Source organism: Microchirus variegatus (assembly GCF_963457635.1).
Source record: "Microchirus variegatus genome assembly, chromosome: 14".
In the NCBI taxonomy this organism is placed as follows: domain Eukaryota; kingdom Metazoa; phylum Chordata; class Actinopteri; order Pleuronectiformes; family Soleidae; genus Microchirus; species Microchirus variegatus.
This window is the reverse complement of record NC_139815.1, coordinates 15,345,528-15,371,255: the sequence shown is the minus strand read 5'-3', so window position 1 is coordinate 15,371,255 and position 25,728 is coordinate 15,345,528. Positions and strand designations below refer to the sequence as shown.

Genomic DNA, 25,728 nt, shown 5'->3' with positions numbered 1-25,728 from the left:
TTTTTTTGTAAAGCTTTTATGAATATGGTGTTCTATTGTTATTTTCTGGCCGAAATAATAATAAAAAAAATAATAACAAAGAAACCCATGTCCGTCCAAATAACCAAGAGATGTCTTGCTGCACTGCGATGTGAATAATAGGACGGTCTCTCTGTAGCCTGCAGTCGAGGTGGTGGTGGTGGTGGTGGTGGGGGGGTTATATGGTGGTTGGAATCAGTGACATTCTTCAAGGCCAGTGTAAGATTAAAGAGCGAGGCTGTCGTGCCTCTGATCATATATTCACAAAAGATACCCTGTGAAGAACATATCTTTAAAGAGAGGCTGGCTGAAAGTAAGACCACTACTTGTGAATATTTGTGGCAGGGCCATTATACATGTCATATAAATGGTCCATTACAGAGTAAGGAGATTACAACCCAGAGAGTTTTTTTTTTTAGTTGTCCTTCTCATTTTCTTTTTATTCCTTTTGTGTATGTGTGTGTGTGTGTGTGTGTGGCATCACCATCCGATGCCTCCAGTGGCACAACTTTGGAAAAGTCATGGATCCTTGGCTTGGATTGAGCTAAGAAATAAAACTCTTATCTTTTTTTTAATCATACAGAATTAGTTCAACATTATATAGCATTATGGTATTGGGCTATAACGATTAAAAAGAAAAAAAAACTAGCCTGGGGGGTTAACTTGCAACAGGGAGCATGTATGCACAAATGAAAAATATCAATAGTGTTTCCTGCCGTAATATTGCCTGTGTCAGTGGCACATAACACTGGCCTGTAACTCACGGACATAAATTCAGCGCACACAGTACAGTAAACCGAATTATGATTAATATGTGTTTCATCCCGGGTTTGCTTCACTTGCTGTGGCCTTGGGTCCTTTAACAGTCATGGCACAGTGGAACAATTTAATAGGTTGCTATTCTGCATGTCCTTCAAATACAACGTTTCCCTAATGGATTCTCATTTGTACGCACACATACTATATATATATTATATAGTATGTGTGCGTGCGTGTGTGTTGCCCTTTTTGTATTTTTCATGAACTAATCAAGAAAAGAAGATCAGTGGTTTTTCCACTAAAAGACGAAGCAAAAAACGTCTGAGGCGCGAGGACAAGTATTAATATAATAATCAAGTGTTTCAAGCTGCTTTCAATTCAATTGTCTCCCTTCACACTTGTACGTCAATCAATGTGTCCGCCTTGTCTTTGTAGCAACGGAGGAGTTATCCATTCTGTTACCATTAAAACATCAATGTCTCATTTCTGTTAAATGGCAGAGGGAAGATAATTGGCTTGTGTGCATGCATATTAATTAAATGATAATGAGTCGATAAGGACCTCTTCTCTATCTGCAGGTGTGGAACCACTGATCAATTGGCAGTGAAATTTGGTAAAAAAGAAAAAAAAGATGTGCTTCTTTTATCCCACTACTGAAATTAAAAACCTATTTAGTACCACATTTTCCAACAGTGCTTTTCATTTATCTTCTCTAGCACATTATTCAATCACACTTTCCATTTGTATAATGGTAATATTTTCATGTAATTTCCCGCTGCCTCTGAGATGGGTATTTTTGATATACTTTGTGAAATGGCTATTCCATTCCAGCTCCATTCACTGGCTGGTAATAAACTTACAGCCTATATTTCAGATTAAATGTCTTGAGCAAATGGAGCCAGCAGCAGCAGACGTCTCACAGCAATGTAGAAAGATCACTTCTGCTCCCTAGTGGCAGCAGAGGTAACTGCACGAGTTGGAGAAACAAAAAATGCTCTCTGGTGGTGAAGATTGGAAAGTGCTTTGAAAAAAAAAAAAAAAAAAAAGTATAATCCTTGGCAGCGTTTCATGATTTTCTGCATAAAGCGCTCACTGTGTCAGACTGCCTCAATGAACAGCAGCAGAAGAACATTCTGATATACTGAGATCTGGAAGGTATCTGCGGCTGAAACATAAGCCGAATGTCTCGAAGGCTTGATACGTTAGCCTGCAGCAGAATTGGAAGCATTTGAAAGAGTCTTGTAACTATCAGCCCTGACCAGAGGAGTGAAGAATGAGCAGAATGAACAACTGTAACGCTCACAAACAAAAGGTGATGGCAAAGTGTGCTGCAGGGTGCTTGGGTAAAGAATGAGGGGCTAAGAACTTGGAGCACAACACAGTTTTTAAAATTAGTATATTTTATCACAAAATAGTCCCTGGAATATACATTAGATTTTGTTTTGTGTGTATTTTGTATAGCTGGGCCCTCGACGACACACGGAGTTGGATGGACAGTAGTGCAGCGTCGGTCGTCGTCTCCTCCCGCTGACAGGTCCTCCTTCACCCAGGGCAGGCCAATCTGTGCACACTGCGACACAGACACACAGAGCCCATTTCAGTCACCACACAGCCCATTTGTCATGTCAGATAGCCTCAGAGAGACACAGCGGTCAAGTTATAGAGGTGATTGTATCAAAGTGACCCCAATGCAATGGTCATAAATTGCTTGCGCACCAGGTACTATATCCTCGTTTCATCGATAGAAGGTGAAAAGAAAAAAACCGACGGACACACTCAGCCTGACTCGTGAAACAAAGATGCAGATCGTGAGAGAATTTGAGGAAAATTAAACTTATTGCTTACTTTTGAGAGGAGTTTAAGGACGAAGGGCCACTCAGCTGGAACTGTCCGTTTTCTCATCCTTTTCTTTGTCTGCTGTTCCGTTGGCTTCCTCCGCAGATGCCTCCATGGTGGAGGTGGCTGTCTTTGGCCGTTCCTCAGGCTTTTCAGAGGGATCCTTCACCGTGATCCCACGGCTTGTGTTGCAACCCATAGTTTCGGCAGAATTCCGCAGGGCCTGTAACGCTCCGTTAGACTCAGACGGGAGTCCAGATGCGTATAAAACACAGGTCAGAACCTTTAAACCTGCATAGGTGTTGTGGGCTAAGGTGCTTTTGCTCTCTATGGCAACATTGAGACTTCCTTTTGAGTCTGGGCACCTGACTGTGGTGTTGGTTTTATTTTACCAGCCTTTGTCTACAGCACACACTGACTCTGTAATCACCTGCTAAGCAACGCTGGTTGAGAATTAACTTAGCAGCATGCCAAAACATGGTTACTGATAAACACGCAACGGGGATTTATGTCAGTCACATGGCAGCCATGGTTACCAATTATGTTCCTACGGTGGATGTGTTTCCTATTTCATTCAGTCAGAAAGGAATTCATGGATTTAATTTATTAACGGTCCACTTGAGTCAGAGCAGATTTTAATTTACTGACCCAGTGGATCAGTAAACACACAGTAAAAAAAAAAAAAAACACCACACAGACCACATTGTGGTTAATACAGAGCTATGAAGATTGGATCTAAGATATGACTGTTAATCATAAAATTACAGTCAATAATGTACATTCATTTATTGTTTCCTTTTCTGGTTGGTCAGTAGATATTGTAAGTAAATTCACAAGCTTCGTTAAAAGAGAAGCAGAGCAGACGCTGAGTGATGAACTACTTCCTCCAGAGTACTTTGTGTTATTAATTTTCATACAGAAGAGAGAGAACACTTCAGGGAATAATTTGTCAAACTAATATGAAGGCGTATTCTCCAATCACTGTATGTTTATTTGATGTCGATTGCTTTTCAGATGCTTGGGTTTATTGTGATATTTGATTCTTTAATAAACTCAAAAGATACACTAAATTAGAACTAAATGATTTTAAAGGTCCCATATAATATCCTATTTCTCCAAGTTAAACTAGTTCCCTGGTGTCCTAATGAACATGTCTGTGACATGCTTTGGTTAAAATACCTTAAGGATGAAGCACCACAGCAGTTCAATCCCACTCTGTTTAGTAGTAGTAAAAAAAAAAAAAAACGAAAACAAAATTTAAGGGACAGGAAATGACATCAGCCACAGAGGCTACTGGGAGCTAACAGCAGTTAGCATTTGGAAAAGTGATCATTTGCAGGCTCTAGCAGGCACATTGCCGTCGTATATAACATGTATCCACTGGACAGATAAATCCTCTGAGGCTGGAAGTTTGTGTAGAACTCTGTGCTGCACTGTGGAGCCAAGAATAAGAACTTTTCGCGGACTTCCAGTTTTTGGATGCCGTTGCCCTCGCCAGCACTCTCGTGTGATTTACAAAGCGGAGCTCCGCAAGACAACAATTCCAGGAATTTAGCGTCAACATCGCGTGTTTCATCTCCTGTACTTAGACTGAGGAGGACCGCAAATACATGAGTGAGTCATCTTTTTTCACACTTTAGCGACTGGTAGGGCCTCCAGAGTCCCAAATATAAGGATTTAAATTATTAAAAAGTTGATTTTACATAATATGGGAACTTCATTGTTTATTTGACTATACATTTCAAAATAAGACACAGCCAATGAGCATACTGCTGGTTTTATTGTTGGGGCTGAGCCATGTACATGATGTTCAAGAATACATCAAATACTTACACAAATGAATATGAATGACTTCATTCAACTCACTAGAATTTAGTCATGCTCAATCAGGTCAAACATAGGTCAAAGACACTGGTGGAAAATGATGAATGGCAGACACTAACCCACACTAACAGTAGTTTTATTTTCGCCGTCAGTCCAGCGTTTATTTTTTTAACAGAAAGTTGACCGAGCACTTTGCCCTATATTTTTCACACAGCAGCGTACCCTTCCAGCAGGGAGCTGCCCAGTGCAACCACCACCATCCACCAGTGTCCATGGAGCCACGGGTTAAGTGCTTTTGTCAAGGAAACACCTGGACAGTGTTGTTGTTGGTCTTGACCCAATTGAATTCTTGGTAAACAGAAAGAAAAAAGCTGATGTGCACTTTTCCTCTGCAACCCCTGCCGTTGCTGTTATAGTTTGAGAGTGAGACATCCTACACTTACTCTCTTAATGCTACCCGCAGCTTAGGCTTTATAACCCATTAAGGTCCGGTCCTGGTTCCCTCTCATTCACCATGTCCATGAGTCGCCTCTGCCAGGCCGACTCATCATCCAAAAGAGGCCTTTTTGCTGAAGGACAGTCTTCATCGTCTTTACCCAGTGACACCGCGAAGCATCTCTTGGCAGGTGACCTGCCGGTTTTGATCATGTTGTTGATCTCACGCAGGCACTGTGTAAAGCAGGGAGGAGCATTTCCATCAGTGTATAGAGATAGAATATTGAGGCAACAATGACAAACATTATGTGCACAGACCTCCGGGGGACTTTTGTTGAAGTAGTAGCAGAGCCCGCTTGTTTGTGGCGAGGCGGTTTCACGGTTATACGGCGACACATAGATGGAGGGGCTACTGGACAGCTGGCGGCCGCGAGTAGAAGCGGTCCTTTGTCGAGGATACGGAGACAGAGGAGGGGTATCGACCTGCATACAAGGTATATGTTAAAAGAAAATCAAGATTCCAGCACTTTAATGTCACTGATTGTCTGACATTCCATGGCATAATTTAGAATCTCAAGGTATGAAAGAACAAACAAAACTGAAAAAAGTGACATGAATCACATTTTAAACAATAAATGCAGAAATAAGAACTAAAAACAAGTAATCATAGATCACATGTACTGCCTTATTGGCAAGGGTGACACATACAGTACTGTTGTGTGTGTATAGCCAGGAAGGAAGTGCGATATGGAGGAAGGAAGGTAAAGTCTAACGGGGTCGTACCTATGTTCCCTGTTTTTCCCAAAAAAGGTCCACTTTGTATGTGACAGGGGAACATAGGACCCTTTTTTTGAATAAGGGTAGGGTTAGGATTAGGGTTAGAGAAAGGGTCCTGTGTTCCCGGTCACATACAAAGCAGGGAACGTAGGACCCGGGGAACATAGGTACGGTCCCAAGTCTAACATAAAACAAACACTGTGCAACCTCATTAGGCACAACGCAAATGTTTTCATTTTCGATTAGCATTAGCGTAGCTAGCTGTTTTGTGATGTGGCTGACAGTAAGCCACGGTCACAAAACAGGTAGCTACGCCTAATGAGGTTGCACAGTGTTTGTATTATGTTAGCCCTACGCTAATGCTAATTGTCGCCTCACTAGCTTACCTTTGGAAACAGGTTCACCAAGTTAGGGGCAAAGTAGTAGCATAAATATGTGCTCGCATATTGGTGAATGGACACCTCGTCCTTTCAGTATAAAACCATGTTCAGTGTTGAACCTTGTAAAAATGCCTCTTCACTACCACCTTCCCGCCCCAGACAGCGCAGCTGCTGCTGATGAGCCGCTGCCTGCCTGGTGTAGCGTGATAAATCAGCGAAAATTAAATTCCTCCAAAAAAATTGAAAATCAAGGATGCACACCATCAGGCCATGCTCAACCCATATCCAAAGTCTTAGAGCGATCTGACTAACGGTCAGCGAGATACGCCTGTCACAGACAGACACACGCAACTTTGTTTAAAGATAGATATTTGATATCTCCACAAATTAGCTTCTTCTCAATTTCTTTAGATCAGTCAACCATCATCAGAGAGATATCCACTTACCCCAAAGGGGCGGGCAAACTGTTGGGCAAAGTGCTGCATCCGTGCCACATAGGCCTGGTTGTAAAAGTAGATAAGATTGCCCCTCCGTTCCTGAAAGGCTCCTAGATAATGTGCACTTGGTGAGTTGGGAGTCGGTACAACAACAATCAACCATAGAATAAATAAAACAAATGTGATGTACAGTAGCTACATTACAGTATATTTGACTTATGGCTGGATTAGAAATTATAATTGTTCTATGTACCAAGATAAATATATGTGTTGTGAAAGACAATGTGCTTCATTGTGGGACTGCAACAATGAAATCAAAGTAACTCTAAACTGTTAAATAAGCATTGTTAGAGCTAATTTAATGAATCTGTACAGATAATGAACTTCACATGTTTAGTTTTTACTGAAAGCTTTCTTACTTTGAGGAGCGTTGTCCATGTGTCTCCCTGAAATCAGCACATCTTTGCAGACCTGAGGACAGGAAAAAGTCTCCTCACAAAATACGCTAAGCTAATGTTGCTATACAGTAAAAACCCAACACAGCCACAACACATTAAGTACACCTGACACATTAAGGGCCACATCTCTGTTTTTCTAGAAACCCAACATGTACCTGCATCATGTGCTCTGACAATTACCGTAGAGGCTCAGGTGTAAATGAGACTTAATCTGTTGTTGCCAGGTCTATGACTTAAACCACTCTACTTCATTAATATGTCAAAGGTTACAGTTTATGCAGATGATTCTAAAAAATTTTTAACATGCACACAAATCTAGGACACTCAGCTGGTCTTGACCAAATGTTTACGTCTTCTGAAGGAATAAAGTAAATTATACATTTGCTGACTTTTTTGTTGTGGTGATTGTTGCTGCAAAAAGTGTTGTCTACTTTTTATTCATTGAGAGTTAATCTATGTATTTACTAAATCGATGAAAAACAACCTAACCAAACCTACACTTCTACTGGCGTGGGGCTGTGACTTGTAGCTCTTCATTATACATTTGAAGGAAATGTCCACCCCAGTAATCTGTAAAAGAAAAAAAAGCAAATTTAAAAGGTTAATAAATGGGATTCATGAAATAATACTTCACTGTGCAGTTTGGTGTTATTGTTTAATTTGCTTTGATGATTCAAATCATACAGATGTTTCCTATTTCATTTCTTGTTTGACCTTTCAGACCAAGTAGCCTTTTTTACAGATATCAATTCAAACAGATCCTGTTTCTAATGATAAGGCTACTGTAGATCGTTCTTGATGTAAAACATGTTTGATGTCATCAAATCAGTGAGAGATCAGTTAGATTCTCTCCCATACTGTATATCAAATCCCACCTTGGCGATGATGTAGATGGCGCACATGAGCAGTTGATCCAGGTGACGGTTGACCATGAGCTGAGCGCAGTTGACCAGCGAGAACTCAAAGCAGGTCCAGATCTTCAGCCGCAGGTCATCGGACACTTCCAGTGCGGAGCACAGCTCCCTCAGACGCCGGCTCATCAGGCTGTAGACCTGAGGCAAAGTGAGAAAACAGGACATAACATCATTGAATTCATCACAAAAAGTTAGGACGCGATAGATCAACTGACCTTGCGAGCAAACAGGTGAAGGGGGCTCCTTCTCTGAGGCCTGTTTACACCTGATGGAGAAACAATGTTAGTCAAGTCTGGCAAGACATTGGAATATAGACAAACGGCATATCTGGCAAAAGTATCCAACCTCTAACTGTATCTGTCCCAATTGTAAATGGGTTGTTCCTTAAATTTTGGAAAATAGAATCTTATTGGTTAACTACAACAGTTCAACGTCAACACACACGAGTGAATACCTCCCTGAGGAATCGCGTCGCGTTGAAAGTCTGCCTCGTTTGGACCCTCAAGCTGTTCGGGAGGCATCACCTACAGACAGATACACAATTCTTCATCAAGGTCGCGTACACTGTAGTGCTTCCTAAGCAAATGAGAGCCACCTGGAGGAAACACTGAGAACGGTGATGTCTAAATAATGTTACAGAAAACCTGTTGGCAGGTAGGGAAACTGTCCGTGTTGGCTCTGATTTCTTCCCACAGCAGTGAGTTGCTGGTCCAGGCCAAGGCCTCCACAACTTTCTCTTCCACTTGGGAAAGGTGTCTTATGACGGCGCGAGGCAGTCCTGCCTCGGCGCGCAGCACCAGCTCAATCACCTGTGCCACACACACACACACACACAAAAGGTCAGTTTTTGTTACACTCGTTTTTGTCATTGAATCAGGTCAAGATTTGAAAACGAGCAGGTGGAGCTGCCCTCTCCTCTGTCTGATCTATCACAATTGAATCCTCTTCATTTTTATTTGAACAGATTTCTTAAAAAAATAACTCTTCCCCCTTCCTTTCATAGCATCAATATCAATGTTTGACTTGTAGCTCTTATTGCCTTAAATATATATATATATATATATATATATATATATATATATATATATATATATATATATATATATATATATATATATATATATATATATATATATTAATGTACATTGATCATTATTATTATTTTTCTCGAAAGGACATCATTTATCTTTCCTAGATGTATTACAATTTAAAGAGTTATGACATCCATTGTTTGAGTATTTGTTTGAGGAAGATTTATGTTTTAAGATACTGATGATGAACCTTTGTGATTTATAATGTTTTTGTCGAACTCTTTTCGTTTCATTCATTACACACTCAAATGATGTGCACATATGATTTGAATGAATCAAGAAATATATTTTAAGTTTATCAACCATTCTTTTTTTCAAGTGCACTTTGAACATAAAGATTTAGTACATTTATGTCGATTGTGGGATAACGATTGTGCTTGTTTTTAAAGTGTATTTATTCAGCTATTGAGACACTTAACTCTCATATTCAATGTTGTTATATTCAAATTTGTTTTGTCGCTGTCGGAGAACGTCTGTACTGTAGTTACATAAGTTAGGTTTATGTAAATAAAATGACATTGTATACAATATATATCAAGTAAACAACAAGCTGGGAAAACAAACCCTCCAGAAGTGATATGATTCCATCTTCAAGATCTGCAGCAGCAGAGGTAAATCACACGGTAGACGGTTCGAACAAACGGTAATCTCCAGACAACAGGCCACCAGACAGGACTGCACAAGATTAGTCTCCAAGATGACCTAAAAACAAACACATGTACAACAAGTGTTTTATTTATACCAAACTAAAAATATTTAAAGGGTCAATTCACACAAATTCACACATCTGATATCTGCAATTACACCACAGGGTGGGGCTGTGGCTACTGTACTGACCTGAAAAATGGTTAGCAGAAGTGAAAATGGTGTCACTATGACATTCCACTGGTTTGAGCTCTCGTCCTCTCTCCACTAACATCGTGGACGCAATCGTGCACAGATCTGAATCTGATCTGATCATATCTGAATCCACGTGATGTGTCATATCTGATTTGTGCCACATGGGAGCAGCATCCAGGTGTGTGATTTCTGTGAACTGGCCCTTTAAATAGGCCTGCAGTGTGACACAGGCTTGCACCTCTCACAGCAATGCTCCTATAGCGCCCCGCCCCCCCCCCCCCCCCCGTGTGGGAACACAGCCTTGATGTCAGACTCGGCAGCACTTCGCACATGTGTCCACAGGAGGGGAGTGTGTACACTTACAGAGATGTCACAGTTGCCCCGCCTCCTCTGCTCCTGACAGATCAGGTTCTCGAGGATCTTGTAATACCAGAACCCTGCCTCCCAGCAGCACTTCACTGCCAGCTCTGTGAAACAATATCACATGGATTAAAGGTGACATGTGTCAGCAACAAGGGCTTTGTTCCAGAGTTAAATATATCATTAAAAAACTCAGACCTGACCTGGTCTCTAATCATGAAGGGATTTAGGGTATTGATGTGGAGGAGTCAGGGATTCTTCATAAAATACATAAAACAAGTGGTATGTTTTGAATTTAATGACTAATTACTGCACATTACAAAAGCACATGATAAAAAAAAATCAGAGTAAATCTGGGCTGCGGATGAATAACACTGTAAAAGCCGGTTGATTATTTGTCCTCCAGATATGTCGAACATAAGGCATGTGGTTCTATTAGCGGCCATGAAAGATCCACATTATGCCTTTATCCCCTTAACATTTAACTATGCCCTCATCTAACTGTTCAAACACTAAATATGTTAGTATACCTTTGGTCTTCTCGTCGCCTAAACCGTCCCTGTGGTGGAGCAGAAATGTGTGCAGCATGAGTTTCAGTCTCGCTTTAATGTCCTCAGTTGGATTTGTGGAGCATGTCCTGAAGCAGAGGAGGGCAGGGGAAAAAAAAAAACAGATGTACAGGAGAGCGATTGAGAAGCAGTAAAAAAAAAAAAAAAAAAAAAAAGGCCACACAACTGCACAGAAACCATTCTCAAGTGTTTGGGAAACTTTTATTTGTGCAAACGCCTCCCTTTATGTCATTTATGACATATCATGTCAGATGTGCGCGTTTGAGCGCGATATGGAGGGTTGTACGTGTGGTGACAGAGGCGCAGGCAAGGAAGGCAACTGCTTGGGGCCCCGAGCCGATAGGGGGCCCCCGACACTCTGAGCCTGAGGGCTTTTTTTTATTGAAATGTGCAGTGACCAGCCGCCTCCCTGTCCCCCTTAAAAAACAATGGGCGATTTGCAATGACATCCCAGTAGGAAACCTCCCTAAAGGGGCCCCACCTCACGTTAACCTGTGTGAAGTTATCGTTCTGCAAGTTGGAAAATGAAGAGGATTATTTGCAGTGTAATGCATATCTTTTTTACTCAGTTTATATGTTTATATATGTTTTTTTCAGTTACAGTATTTTATTGTTCTATATATTTATATTGTTTTATAATGTGGGTTATTTACAGTGCAATGTCCTTTTTTTTTTACTAAGTTTATATAGTTTTTTAAAAGCTATTTACAGTATTTTATTGGTCTTTACATTTATATTTTCACATACCTTTTAATTACAAGGTTTTTCCATGTTATTTCATTCATTTTGAAAAAAAACATTTTTTTTTAACCCTTACATTTTTTGTTGGTGTCAGATTATTTGTAACATAATGGTGATGAACACTGGTTGGAAGGGCCCCCTGGAAATGTTTTGCTTAGGGCCCCTACAGACTCTAGAATCGCCTCTGTGTGGTGATTTACATAAACGACACAGACAACACGTGGCGTGAGTAACACGGTGAGACAAGCAGCACTAACCTAAACATAGCGAGCAGGCGGTCACTGGGGCCAAACCTTTGCTTCTGTGGGTTGCCGTGTGGCACAGTTGCCATGGTGACCCTCACACTCACACAGAGAGGGAGTTAAAGCAAGGGATGGGAACCTACATTTAAAAAAAAAAAAAAAAGAGAGAGAGACAGAGTCAATGAGGCGGCCAACAATGTTCAACAATAAACTATTTAATAAATTCATAAAAATTGGCGATCAAATGTGTCATACCTTTTTCTTCCATCTAAAACGCCTTAAAAACAACAAAGTCGAACGAAAACAGACTATGAACCGTGGAATTTGTGTAACATTACTCATGACACAAACACACACTCATTAACACGTTACTCATGAATGTGTGTACTGTAAAATATCCAATTCAACCCAATACAACTTTATTTGCAGAGCACTTTAAAAACAACCGCAGTGGACCAAAGTGCTGTATGAGAACAATAAATAAATAAAAGACAGAATAAATAAAAGGCATAAAAGCTTGCACGAGGCAATGAAACAAAACAACTCAAATAAATGAAAAGACATAAAACACGGGGAGAAGTTACAACCGTACAATACACTATGATAAGAAAAACATATATAAGAACATTATTGAATTAAAGGGGACATATTATACACTATTTCTCCAAGTTAACCTAGTTCCCTGGTGTCCTGATGAACATGTCTGTGACATGCTTTTGTCAAAATACCATAAGGATGACGCACCACAGAAGTTCAAAACAGCCCCGTTCAGAACGTTCTGTTTAGTAGTATCTCTTTAGGTCCACCTTTAAAAAAAATAAAATGAAACTTAAGGGACGGGAGACGACATCAGCCACAGAGGCTACTGGGAGCTAACAGCAGTTAGCATTTGGAAAAAATTATAATTTGCAGGCTCCAGCAGGCACATTGCCGTCATATATAACATGTATCCACTGGAAGTTTGTGTAGAACTCTGTGCTGCACTGTGGAGCCAAGAATAGAACTTTTTCGTGGACTTTCGGAAGATTCAGATGCCGTTGCCCTCGCCAGCACTCTCGCGTGTTTTATGGACAAAGCGGAACCCCAACAACAATTCCTGGAATTTAGCGCATTGTGACGTCCCAGTGAGCACGGAAGTCAACATCGCGTGTTTTATCTCCTGTACTTAGACTGAGGAGGACCACAAAAACATGAGTGTGTCATCTTTTTTTCCACACTATGCCGACTGATAGGACCTCCAGAGTCCCAAATATAAGGATTTAAATGATTCAAAAGTTGATTTTGCATAAAACGACCCCTATAATTTAAGCTTTACATGATTGCATGTAATTACCTGGGTCATATTTAATTTCCCCGCCACTTTCATAATTACGCAGTTATAGGCCTGGAGCAAAAAAAAATAAATAAAAAAAATATCCCTCTATCTTTACAAGTTCCCCGTTTAACCTCCATCACTTCAGTTTATCACGTGTGAGCGTCCATGTTCCTCTGTCCTTTATGAATAAAAGACTCTAATCCTCTGATCACTCCCACATTTATCATCCCGAGCATAAACAAGGCTTTATTGTCCACACTGAGTCAGACAGACGTCAGTCTACAGTATCAGTATATACCACACTACTTGTGTTATAATGTAACTGTATTTGACTACTAGTATTAGAGCAAGATGAAATATAGCCATGAATAAAACAAGAAATAAAACATGGGATTGAAGGACACGAGGACAAAAACTCACAAAAACGTTCTGTTCTCAGAGGAAGGGTTTCCAGGACTTCTCAAGGACACGGGTTAAATGAGCGTAGACGTACTTGATCTATTGAAAACAACAACAAAAAAATGATTATCTGTCTCCACTCCTGATTTGGTTTATCCTTGAAGCTACGATGACAAAGAAAAAAGGACTGAACAACATTCAGTATAACATTTACATATCATCCAACTCGATGACGTTGTGTCACACAGCTGCACGACTCAAACACTGACCCCCCCACGCTTCCTCCTCTACACCCAAACATGTTTGTTCGGCTGTGTTTTTTGTTTTTGTTAAAAAGTTTGAGATTCATTATGAAACTTTCAAATGAATCGCATGAAACTCTGTTGCTGCTGCTTTATCTGTGACTCATTTATTTGGATCACAGTCACATTTCCTGTTTCCTCCACACTTGTTTTTGTTTTTTGTTTTTTTGCATTAAACTAGGCCTTGGTTTCATTTTCACACGTGGTGAAATTTAAATGGCGACTTTTCCCTCGTTGAAATGTGAAAACTGTCATTTAGAGTAAAAGAAACAGAGAGAAAACAAACTAGCCTGCCTGGCTTTTTCAAAACTAATGTGTATAAGTACATCTTTTACGAAGATTATATTCAGTTTGTCATCTTTTGAGACATAAGCATAACACTGTAGACCACAGTAGTTTCAATGTTAACAACTTATTACACCAACACAACAAGTTACTGAATTCATTTGCTTTGCATGCAATTGCCTAAGTCATGGAAAATGTCCCCTCCACTTTCATAATTACGCAGTTATACATCTGGAGCATAAACTCTATAGCACTTGACATCAAAGACTGATCACTTACCAAGTCCTGGTGCAGATTCTGGATCCTGATTGAGGCTCCTCTGGTCTAAGACTCCTCTGTAAGTCTGCTGTGTGTGGAAACGAGGAGTAACGATGGTTCAAACACAGCAGGCAACCTGCTGCTCTACAGCTTGAGGAAGTTCAGCTCAGTGGCCTTTGTCAGAGAGACATGCCCAAACTTGTCATCTGGTCGGTGGTGAGACGTTTAACACCGAGCACCACCAAGAGGAGGAATGGAGGACTTACAGTACAGTAGAGGATATTATTTTTAACCCTGTGTTATGACCTAACGTTACCGTTACTGTAGCTGTACTGTATTTGTTGAGTCTTTGCTCAGGAAAGACTGTGAAGTCTTCACAAAGTAAGAATAATGTTATTAATAACTTAAACACTGATGCAACACTAGAGAACAATGATAGTATTTTCAATATTGCAATAATATGGTCATGGTATGGTAACACAGGAATAAATGTAAATTGCAGCTATCCAGTCCAAAAGTGTTCCTCTACAAGGGCTGAGGTTCTACCTGGAACCATTTGCTTCTGAAAAACCCTTTCCCGAAGAAAGGGTTTTTCAAGGGTTCTTAGTGGAACACTAATGGTTCCAGTAAGAACCATTTTGATCTAGAGACTTCTTGGATTACAAATAATACTTCTGTTCTTTGGTGTATAATTTATACGGAGCCCTCGAAGGAACATGAGAAAAAAAAAAAAAAAAAATGATGAAATTTTTTCCGCCATTTTTTTTAAATCTCGAGATTCAAAGTCGAGACCTTGAGTTTCCAAAAAACAATGAAAAAAAATTTGGGAAAAAAATACACTCGAGATCTTGACTTTGAAACTCAAGATTTCGAGTTTCCTCGTCATTTTTTTTCTTCTTGTCACGTCACTTCAGGGGCTCTGTAAATTGTAATATTTTTATGTTTAAAAAAAAAAAAAAAAAGATAAAAAAAAGTGAGAAGAGCAGTAAATGGATCGGAAAGTGCACAGATATAAGTAAAAGTTGTCAGCTGTGGTGGCAAAAAAATTAAAATGTACATGGGATTTCTTGAATAAGGCCTAAGAGAAATCAACAGACAAAGACAATCTGTATGGATAGTCAGAAGAATATGTTTAATAAAAATAATTAAACCTCAATTTCCTCTATAGAACTTCATAGAAAGTAATCCAATAAATTACAAATGACTTTTAAGACGTGTTTTCCTGCACTACATAAAGAATCATTTCGACTACACAGACCACAACTTGCAAATATTACAACTGTCCAATGAAAGAAAAAGAAACAAAAAAGACAAAAAAAAAACTGACCAGGGTGACATTTAAGATAGAATAAGCTCAAAATAAAATACAAATCCATTGATGATAGTTTTGTCAACTCAGTGATTACATGTACGCAAACTGAACGAAGACCTCCCTGTACAGCAGTAGTGTGTGTTTCGTCATTCCTCTTGCATATTGGTCATTGTTTACTTCTGTGTGTAATTAATAACGCATGTTGGTTTTTTTTTTTGTTGTTTTTTTTTTTAAATAACACTGCTTCTTCTCCAGCACTAGCAGTGCTTTAGGATTCCTCATACAAGACAACCTTGACAACCAAAAAAAAAAGAGTTTTCCTAAAGCGGCTCAGCACAAAACATCAACCCATCAAACCCCCGACACTGTGGAGCAACACAAAGCAGCAAAAAACGCCTCCCACAACAGAAGAAGCAATGGCTGGGTGTTTGCTTAAGGGCACTACGAGTTTTTAAGAGAGCAGAGGGGCAGATATACAAAATGACAGTGACGTGTACAAGGTTATTCATTGAGACATAGAAAAATACCATACTGTTAGTTGTAATATAAAAAAAAAAATAAAAAAAATGCAATTGCATTGCAAGCAAACCCATGATGAGGTCTATATTACCAGGCAAACAAGAAAACCACTTTTTTTTTTAAGCAACTTTGCAACTCGGACATGTCTTCAGCCTTTGTGTTCAGACCACAGGGGCCATTCATGGTTTAACCCACTGGAGAAGAACGCTACAGCAAAACTTAAACTCTGAAATCAGACTGTTATTTCAGCGGGTTTCTCCAGCAGAGATGTGAGATCGGACTGGAGGTTGTTGTACCCCCCCCCCCCCCAAAGTCCAAACAAAGACTTGTGACCTCACTAATCGCTTCTGACATACGTGTATTCTTAACAGTCCACTGTTACACAGCAGTCCTAGAGCGAGCGCGGTTGTGCTCAAGAAAATTACAAAAAAAAAAAAAGGTACTTCGAACTTGAGTGAACTCCAGTGTTAACAGCTTACAATGAGCACGTGCAACGGAACGGTGAAGGAAATGCATCAAGCATGTCTGACAGACAGGAGTCGAATGAGAGAGAGAGAGAGGTACAGGATAAGGGCACTTCTACATCTACTGAAATGTAGTCCATCAGCAGAACAGAGTCGAAGACGAAGTGAAATACACACAATAATGCCACACAACTTCCAGTGACACAAGCTGCTCACGTTAAGCCCTTCCTGAAATTAGCCCCCGTCTGACACAGAGTAAACCTTCAATGTCATGAACAAAACACGACAATCTTAGCCAGGATTAGAAATATTCTGCGTTTGTGCCGTAAATCTTCTTCAAGACTTTGGCAGACAGGTGGCCATGCGACACAATTTCCGTCCAAATTTGTGATGAATCGCGTTTAAAAAAAAGTGGGATTTTTTTTTTTAGCTGACAAGCACAGCATTCAGACTGGAAAGTTATGGAAGCAGTAGATACCAGGTGAGAGGTCCAGCCAAGAAAACCAACACTGTGGAAGCTCTCGGTACAAAGAAACAAAGAAACAAAAAAAGGGCCTCTGACACACACATTCCAGCAGAGACAGAGGTTAAGCAGACAGCGAAAACACACACACACACACACACATTTGCAAGGTGAAGCCATTGAGCACAGTTGAGGTAAGATGCAGTCAAATACACCAGGGCTGTAGTAGTATTATCCAGGTCAACAAGAGTCCTGAACTTTTCCCCTAAACTCCTAAAGTCAGGAGCACAGAGGGTCAAAGGGCAGTTTTTGGCACACAGTAAAAGGTTGTTTTCAGTCCCCACAGACTCTTACACTGTAAAAAAAAAAAATTTAACAGATGTGCAAGTGAACATGTATGCCTACTGTGGATAGATAAAGTGCTCCAAGGAATATGTCGGGACATGTCTGTAAGGTGATGGTGAGTATTGGGAATATGGGAAATAAAACCTTGACTATCAGAGTTAAATAATGATCCATTTTTTGGAATAAAATTTAACTTAAAATTTAAATACTACTTTCCCTCAAATCAGAGCGATATTAAAAAGGAGGGGCTTTCCGGTAATGCTCTTTCCTGAAAACCAATGAGGAGAAATGTGGAAATGACCCTTTTTTTTAACGTGACACGGAGCCACAAGACGGTGAGGTGGGGGTTGTGAGGCTGCGTCAGTTGTGCACTGGGATGGAACATGGTAGACGAGAGAATCTACAGCTTCAGTGACATTCATTAGCTGCCCAAGTTATTGCTGACATATCCAACAAATATGATCTGCAAAGCATAAGTGTCAACAAACCTGTAGAAGTACTGAGTATGTACAAGAGCAAGTGTTTGTCAAGTGTCATTCCCCCGATCCCCCGCCCCCTCCCCAAACAATCAAAATATATTAATAGTACAGCTCAACGAGCATATTGATGTAGTTTCACTTTCTTTTTTAATAAAATTAAATCCTGACATAATTACAATAATGCCTTTTTTTGTTGCAATTGTACATAATTGTGTGGTACAAGTTCACAGAAGTTCAGAAATCTACTTAAGTCTGACATGCAAAATGTCTCGAGACAAGACTGTACCTTGTGAACGGACACTGAAATTTTATTTCAGTTCCTTCTGAATCAGTTTTTCTTCTTTTTTTTTTAACCTTTTGTTCTTTATTACACAACATTTTTAGTTAGTTCTTGTATTTACACGTAAAGAAATCACAACACAAGTGCCAAAATCCATATATATGTGTGAATATACTGTATGTATACATTTCTACGCGATACATAAATAAATGTATTATTTATTTATTTAATAGAATCAATCCTCATCGCTGGAATCCGAATCATCCGAGGATGAAGAAGAGCTCCCAGACTCTGATGAAGATGTCTCGGCTTTCCCTGAACCTTCAGCACCGCTGTTCTCTTTTTGATCTGCCGACTCCTCTTCGTCGTCGTCGTCAACCAAAGCCTCGTACTCCTCATCTCTGTCCCCCTCTGCTGCCGACTGCGCCGTCTCCTGAGGCGATGACTTGGAGGCTGCGGGTGGAGTACGAAGAGGAGTCGGAGGAATAGCTGGGTCACCGTTTGAGCTCTGCAGCTGTGTGGCAGACACAGGAAGGTTAAGGCCTGGAGTGAGAAGCATCCCTGGGTAAAGCATACTGGAGAGTAACAAGGGATTAAGAGACAGTGGGTGACTGGAGGCTGCAGAGGCAGCTGAAGCACTTTGTGGGGCAGTAGCAGAGGAAGTGGAGCTGTAAGCTGAGGAGGAAGTCGTAACCAGACTGTCGGTCCTTTCTCCTTTGGTGTCTGAGGTGTTCAAAGGAGCTTTAGAAGTGGACGTCTCTCCTGTTGCACCACTGGCAGTTCCCTTTATTCGTTCCTCTAAGCCTCCTGTGATCTCCTGAGCTGGCTTCCCGAGCATGCTGTTCATGCCGAGCAGGTTTGGCAATCCAGCCATGCCAGAGAGCATCATGGGAAACATGGCTGCCAAGTTGGTTGCAGCCAGGTTGCTGGCGTCAGACGGCAGCCCTATCAGGCCTGCGGTGAGCTGCAGGGACTGTAAGCTCTGGAGGTTTTGCTGGAGGGCTTGCAGGCTGCTGAGGTCCATTCCGGGAAGGAGGCCGTTGGCCAGCAATGGGTTCAGGCCGAGAGCAGAGTCTGCTGCAGCGGTTGCTCCTGCTGCCGCCGCCTTGGCCATAGGATTCTTGGGTCTACGTCCGCGTCGACTCACCTCTTCAGGAACAATGGGTCCTGTGAGGATCCTGTCAAACATGCTCTCTGGGAGGTAACCCTGGACAAAACACAGAAGAAGAACAGAAGAGCCGAAAAACATTATTTGTTACAAAAATATGAGTGCATTAATCACATTATAAACACCAATTAACAAAGTTTTGATCGGATTAATAATATGCTTCTTGGTGACTCACAGACTGTTTGACCACGTCCGCCCATTCAGGTGGGACTCCGTACTCTGGGTTCTCCTGCAGGAACCTGCTCAGATCCTTCAGAGGAGGCGCGAAGGCACCACCAATCTACAGGAAAGATGGCAGCTTCACATGAGAAACTTACATCTCTTGATTTACTTTCTTGATTATAAACTGCCACTTTATGTATGAGTGGAGCATTATTTAGCACAAGAACAATTGTTCGATCAACATTTGTACATTTTGATGACAGAGCTACAGCATGAAAGGTCCAGTTACCATTATCAAAATTACACAATAACATGAATCTAAAATCAAATGAAGCTTTTCAAAGAATGATTCATGTGGCTTTTTTAAATTCGGAGGAGAAAACAGATGTTGATTATTGACTCTCTGATATAAAGCATCTCACTATGTTTTTTTAAATAAAGAAAAGAGGACGCCACACAAACATACCTTGCGTGCATTTCTCCTGTTGATAATTTGGACCCTTTCCTCTCCTGTCAGGCTGTTCACATCTATCTTGTTGGGGTTCCTACAGCGATGCCTCTTCTGCTTTGGCCGACCGTCCTGGAAGTGGAACTGCATTTGCATCTTGTTTACCCCCTTTTTATCAAATACACCAAATGAAAAAAGCACTTATTTAACATTTCAAAACATATACTTCTTGTTATTTTGTTGTAATCTACGAGAATCTGTGCACAGGGAAAACGGTGCTTCAGAGGACAGGAAAGAATTTCTTACAGGAATAAAGGCTCCTGTGTCTGCTACAAAGCCGGGATGTTCTTTCAACCATTGCTCTAGATCTTTCCTCCTGGGTGCATCGTCACCAGCAAGCCGGGTGCCATCTTTGAGGCTGATGACAGGGACCCTGCTGTCTGCTGTGTCTCCAGGGATCTGACTGGAGCTCTGGCTGGAGCTCTGACTGGGGCTGTGACTGTAGACTGGAGCAGAGGCCACTGCCATGCCTACCTGGCCAATACCTCCCCAACCTGGAGGCATCTGGACATACATGGACATGGAGGAGTGTTCTTTTATGTCTGTACTGTTACTTCATACACAATAATCAATTAAACTGGATACACAGATGAATATTTGTGCTTTTTTTTGTATCGTCAAAGGACTATGAACCAAAAACAAAGTCTCTCACTGACCTGATCGGGAACAGCAGGGACTCTGGTCCTGTTCATGAAAAGCAGGTCCATTCCCTCTACGTTTTTCCTCCTCCCCCTCCGCTTCTTCACCATGGGTTGGCCATCCATCACTCCGTTCAGCCTCATCTGACTAGTATGACCTGGATTCACTGCAGAAGAAGCAGCATCTTAGGTTAACTGCTATTTACTAAGCCTAATTTAAATGAAATAAAGATTTTGGGTAAATCTTCGATGGAAACTGTATTCAACCACGTTCCCTCTTAGACTTAAGTAAACCCTTTAGTCCTTTCACCTCTAGTGACACCTGAAAAAGGTCAAAAGATCAACAATATTTCTCAGCCTGAACATTTTCTCCAAAAATTACACTTTGCTGCCATCTAGTGGTGATAAAGGGAATTGTGTCAAAACTAAGTATATGCAAATATCATGTATTAGCTGTATTTATTAATAATAATAATTATAATAATAATAATAATAATAATAATAATAATAATAATAATAATAATAATAAAAAAGACAAACCAGTCTGAAAGCTGCACTGAGGCTTGGTGATATCAGCTAATCCCGTGTCAGAAGCACTCTGCAGCTCATGAAGCCGGGCCAGGTACTGCTGCTGGGCCTGGGGTCCCTCCTCAGACTCCAGGGGTCTCTTCAGAGGAAGACCCTGCTTCTGGAAGGTCAATTTCAGACCTCCCTCCTGCTATACAAAGAAACAAAAGAGTGTCAGTTAAAATTCGAGGGGAAAAAAGGTTAAGGTTATGAACTAGGAAAACTCTGCACTCATTTGTTAATTCTATCTTAGACTGTGAATTATACATGGAAGCTAGCTTTACTCGTCTAAAATCAATCAAATACAATTCAGATCACAAAATATCAACTAAATGTGTTCGGAAATCTTACTAACAACAGTAAATATTGTTCAGGTAGTTTCGTGTTAGTAGTACTGAGACATATGAGCACACGGTGGGTAGTGGCTGGCAGGGCAAAGTCTACTCATAGATGGGAGAGAACTGGGAAGCCATGCCAAAGAGATAGCTGCTGACAGAATATATAGATGTTAAAGGAAAACAAGCAGCAGGCGTTTGAAGATCTGTGATTGTAAAAATCGTACAGTTTGGGGGAAAAAATCCAACACACAAGCGAGGAATAAATTGAAGTGAAGTGCCATGTTGAGTATAAGAATATTAGAAAACACAGCTGAGAACTACATTTCAGTCAGATTATAAGATCCCTTCAGTTAAGAGAGGCTTCAAACTGAACCTTATTATATTCTTACAGCTGAATGATTTGTCCTGATGCAATCATAGCCTTGGAGCCCGATTCTTATTGAGTGTATTGGAAAAGAGCTGGAGGCTGCTATTAAATTAATATCTCTTCCTGCCAGGCAGTCAAAAACCACTGATCATACCCAAAGGAAAGACGAAAGAAGACCAGAGAAACATGCTGAACAAGGCAGCTAACACCGGTCACAGGAGCAGGAAGTGGAAGGATCCTATGTTTAGGGCGAAGCGGCGGGAGGAGGAGGGGAGGAAGGGAGAATTCAACATACATCGTTGAGTTTTACTGAGAACTCCTTGTTTTCTGCAACATGCTTGGTCACCTTTGACCCCTGTGGCGAGGCAGAGGGGTCCTCGCACAGGCTGTTGGCGTTGTCCAGCAGCTTGGTGGTGTAGAAAGAGGCCACTGCACCTCCAGGCTCATAAACGCGTCGTGTTTCTGGCCACTTGCCCTTAAGCACTGCCTGGCAGATGCTGTCCAGGCGGTTGATAATTACACGATCCTTAAAGAAAAAACAACACAGATGAGCGAACCCTTGCATCAGTCTGATTTCCTTTTTCACAATCACGGTGCAGGTCTTCACATGCATTATATTCTTAATTCAAATCATAATCTGAGCAAAACATATTTGTAAATTCACCTTTGGCCAGTAGGAAGCAGCAAGCATGTATCCTCCTCCCAAGAAAGAATGCGAGGAGTTGTGGGTGATGCCATTCTCGGCCAAATGAGTGTCTTGTGTTTCATCCTGTGTTGTGCTCAGAGATGCCACACTGTCCTCATCGAAGGCCTTCACACTTGTTACTGCAGGCACTGAACGGGTTAAAAGAGAGACACAAAATTAAAGACTTGTTAATACGTATGCAATCCTATCAAATACTGCTCTGCAATTTAAAAAATAAAGTCAATTAATTGCCATTTAAATGCAACACAACATAAATGCTCACCTTTCTTCTTACCGTCCGCTCCCTCACTATCGCTGTCATCCGAAGAAGATGAGGAAGAGGACGAAGATGACGAAGAGCCAGAGGAGCAAGATGAAGAGGAAGAAGAGGAGCTGGAGCCGGAATGTGACGAGGAAGAAGAGGAGGACGAAGAAGAGGAGGAGGAGCGTGATGAAGAACTTGAGGAGGAGCCATCAGTTTCTGAGCCACGCCTGGTCTCATTGCGGCTCCTCTTGGCCTTCTTGGGTTTCCTCTCTGAGGAGTTGGGTGTGAGTGGTTTGGTTCGTGCTGCTACCATCTGCCTCTCGCTGTCCCTCAGCTCAGGAATAGGCTTCTCTTCTAACCCTGTGGGAGTGGCTGGTGCTTGAGAAGGGCTCCAACTCTCCCCCGGTTTCTCCCTGCTCTCCTCGACCACTGAGGCTGGTTCCACTTTGGGGACAATACCACAGGGCTCGGTGTCTCTGTGGCCCACCAGAGGCAGTGGAGAGCTTGTCAATGCTGAGCTGGTGGCCTGGTGCTGAGGATGGAGGAGTGGGGTGGATGTGCGTGACTGCTGCTGCTGCTGTGCAGCTTTTGTTTGGCTGTAGTTTTGTTGGGCAGCCATGAAGCTGAGCTCAGGGTCTCTCAGAATGTGGTAATCTGTGCGGCTTACGCCGTGCTTGGCAGCACCGATAAGCAGGTCGCGGTCATGGGTACCAGCGTCCCACCAGACGGGTAAGTCAGAGCTCATCTGGCACAGTGGCAGGCGCTCATACAGTAACGTATGTCGAAGGACTTGTTCCCTCACCTGGCGCAGCAGCTCTACTCTGTACAATGTACGAGACGCTCGCTCCTCTGTGATGGGCTGGATGTTGAGAGAAGAGTCTACGGCAGAGTCTGGGGCAAAGACAAAGCAGCAGGTGTTAAGAGTCGATGTGTGCGACAAAAAAAATGAAGACAGCTTCACAGGAGGTTACACACAGTGTTTGACTTTCCACAAATGATTAACCTTATCTTCCCTTCTACCTCAGCACTGCTGAGCCAGCTTGTTTACTGGGGTGCTACTGACCTGTCTACAGAATCCAGGAAAAAACGTAATACATATCAGCTGAGCCACAGCCAACATCAAACTAAGCACTATTCACATTTCTGACAACGTTTCCAGATCTAACTGGAAAGGCAAACAGGACTATCACATTCTCTTGCGATTATCGTGGGCAAAAATGGTTATCGTTTGGTTGTTTTTCACTTCACTTCATGTACCTAAATAAACACGTGTTCATGTTAGAATGAGCAAATGAGCCACTGACCTCCCTCTTTGGGTGGGAGGCGGCACACCCGTCGGCACATGGCGGTGAAAGCACACAGATATTTCTGCAGACTCTCGTCAGTCTTCTTGTGCAGACGAGCCATGGCCCTGAACTTGGTCCAGTCAAAGCGACCAAGGCTTGGGTCAAAAACAACACCAAAAGTGGAAACAACCCGGTAGAAGTCAGCTTCTTCGCGCCTAGTCCATCTGAGACATATGAAAAATTCTCATTGTAATAAATGTTTACATAGATAATTGTACACAAAATGAATAATCAAAAGCCCAGATGTTGAATTTTTTAAACCCATCACTGATCTTATCTATACTGACCTTTGTTGCCGTTCAATCTTAGCAGCCATTTTGGGGTTGAGGGGGTCGTTGAGTGTGGGGGGCAGTGGGCAAAGCGGTGCGGACAGTACCATCGTTGGCTGGGACTGAGACTGAACCTGGTGTATGTGGAGAATTTGCCGACTCTTAGTGTAGCGCTGGGAGGCGGTGATCAAACGCCTCAGTCTGGCTGTCAACACTGAGGGCGACGGCCAGTAAGCTGTTGCGCTTTCTGTCACTGACATGACTGCATCTGGACCAAAATAATGAACAATTTTAAAGCCCTGTAATCATCGTAGCAATGATAATATGATGTTAAGGACTAGGTGCCTTATACTCACCTCCAGCATTGTCAGTGACGATCAAGTCTCCAGGAGAAGAAGCATCATCCTGCATAAGAAGACAGTGTTTGTTTTTGAGAGACAGCACTGAGAATTCAGGCAAATCAAATGAATCCCTCAACTAGATTAAGTAGTCCCTTGGTTCTTGTGGCCTTACCTCCATGTCTTCTTTAATCAGAGCTGGAGCAGGCTTGTATTCTGGATCATCTACATCCCTAAAAAAACACAGATAAAGTTTATATTGTTTCTGCACTCGATGAATGAGCTATGATAATGAATAACAACAATAATAATGATAACCAAAGGCGAGCATATTAAAGGAAAAGCCATATACTATTATTATACAGCTTTCCCAGACACAGGACTGTTATTATGTACTCACCCATCCATGAAATCATTGCCTCTCTGTTCGGCTGCGATAGCCTTCTCATCCGGTCGGCCCGCGCGGTCTAGAAAGCACAGGGTTGGGTCTGCGCGAATGGTGTTGTACTTTTCATAACCTGGGAGACCACAGAGTAATATGCAAACAGTTAAGTTAAGTTATCAAAGGATAATAGACGGCAACTAGACTAGACAGGTGCAGGAAATATAGAAAAGCAGGTCAAAACAAACTACAAGTGGCACCAAAAATGTTAGTTCTATTAGTATACTAACTGTCACACAAAGACATGTTAATGTTTAATGTCAAATACAGGTTAGCCGAGTGATTATTTGAACTGCTAAATTGTATAAAACAAGACCTAATCAGGGCTGAGGTTTCTTACCGTGCTTATATATACCCAGCAGTAGACACTTGTCGGCAATGGCATCCCACCACAAGGCTGGCAAATCTGAGTGGTCAGGTGCAGGCACCCAAATCTTTATCTCACTGAGGAGGAGACAGAGGAGGAGATTTGGTCAGACATTACATGAGAGCATGTAATATCTAACTTTACTCTATTGCAAAACTATGAAAGA

The 25,728-nt window shown here is 41.5% G+C and overlaps 2 protein-coding genes across 2 annotated transcripts in view; both read right to left on the bottom strand.

Moving 5' to 3' along the window:
- Positions 1 to 4,407: 4,407 nt before the first annotated feature.
- Positions 4,408 to 14,355, bottom strand: LOC310936489 (retinoblastoma-like protein 2). Its single transcript, XM_083900562.1, has 15 exons — positions 14,262 to 14,355; positions 13,417 to 13,494; positions 11,697 to 11,820; positions 10,660 to 10,766; positions 10,133 to 10,236; positions 9,494 to 9,631; positions 8,483 to 8,647; positions 8,293 to 8,362; positions 8,054 to 8,130; positions 7,800 to 7,976; positions 7,423 to 7,494; positions 6,886 to 6,937; positions 6,476 to 6,576; positions 5,191 to 5,355; positions 4,408 to 5,106 (listed from the first exon to the last, which is right to left on the bottom strand). The coding sequence occupies exons 3-15, from the start codon at positions 11,768 to 11,770 to the stop codon at positions 4,909 to 4,911; spliced, it is 1,500 nt and encodes a 499-aa protein (XP_083756688.1). The 5' UTR covers positions 11,771 to 11,820; positions 13,417 to 13,494; positions 14,262 to 14,355; the 3' UTR covers positions 4,408 to 4,908.
- A 3,615-nt stretch (positions 14,356 to 17,970) lies between these two features.
- The window catches only part of chd9 (chromodomain helicase DNA binding protein 9), a 68,019-nt gene continuing 60,261 nt past the window's right edge, over positions 17,971 to 25,728 (bottom strand). The window contains exons 25-39 of the mRNA XM_083900808.1: positions 25,536 to 25,639; positions 25,154 to 25,271; positions 24,929 to 24,986; positions 24,772 to 24,820; positions 24,434 to 24,683; positions 24,105 to 24,310; positions 22,819 to 23,691; positions 22,515 to 22,684; positions 22,146 to 22,376; positions 21,119 to 21,296; positions 20,597 to 20,745; positions 20,187 to 20,444; positions 19,899 to 20,048; positions 19,446 to 19,550; positions 17,971 to 19,309 (exon numbers count right to left, since the gene is read on the bottom strand). Coding sequence (XP_083756934.1) covers positions 18,338 to 19,309; positions 19,446 to 19,550; positions 19,899 to 20,048; positions 20,187 to 20,444; positions 20,597 to 20,745; positions 21,119 to 21,296; positions 22,146 to 22,376; positions 22,515 to 22,684; positions 22,819 to 23,691; positions 24,105 to 24,310; positions 24,434 to 24,683; positions 24,772 to 24,820; positions 24,929 to 24,986; positions 25,154 to 25,271; positions 25,536 to 25,639 — 3,871 coding nt within the window. The 3' untranslated portion in view covers positions 17,971 to 18,337. The remainder of the gene's footprint in view (positions 19,310 to 19,445; positions 19,551 to 19,898; positions 20,049 to 20,186; positions 20,445 to 20,596; positions 20,746 to 21,118; positions 21,297 to 22,145; positions 22,377 to 22,514; positions 22,685 to 22,818; positions 23,692 to 24,104; positions 24,311 to 24,433; positions 24,684 to 24,771; positions 24,821 to 24,928; positions 24,987 to 25,153; positions 25,272 to 25,535; positions 25,640 to 25,728) is intronic.

Excerpts from the sequence above, each read along its gene's own strand:
- LOC310936489 (XM_083900562.1), bottom strand. The coding sequence starts at position 11,770 with ATGGCAACTGTGCCACACGGCAACCCACAGAAGCAAAGGTTTGGCCCC. Across the intron at positions 7,977-8,053 it reads TTCACCTGTTTGCTCGCAAG|GTCTACAGCCTGATGAGCCG; the intron begins GTCAGTTGATCT and ends ACTTTGCCTCAG. Across the intron at positions 7,495-7,799 it reads CCATCTACATCATCGCCAAG|ATTACTGGGGTGGACATTTC; the intron begins GTGGGATTTGAT and ends TTTCTTTTACAG.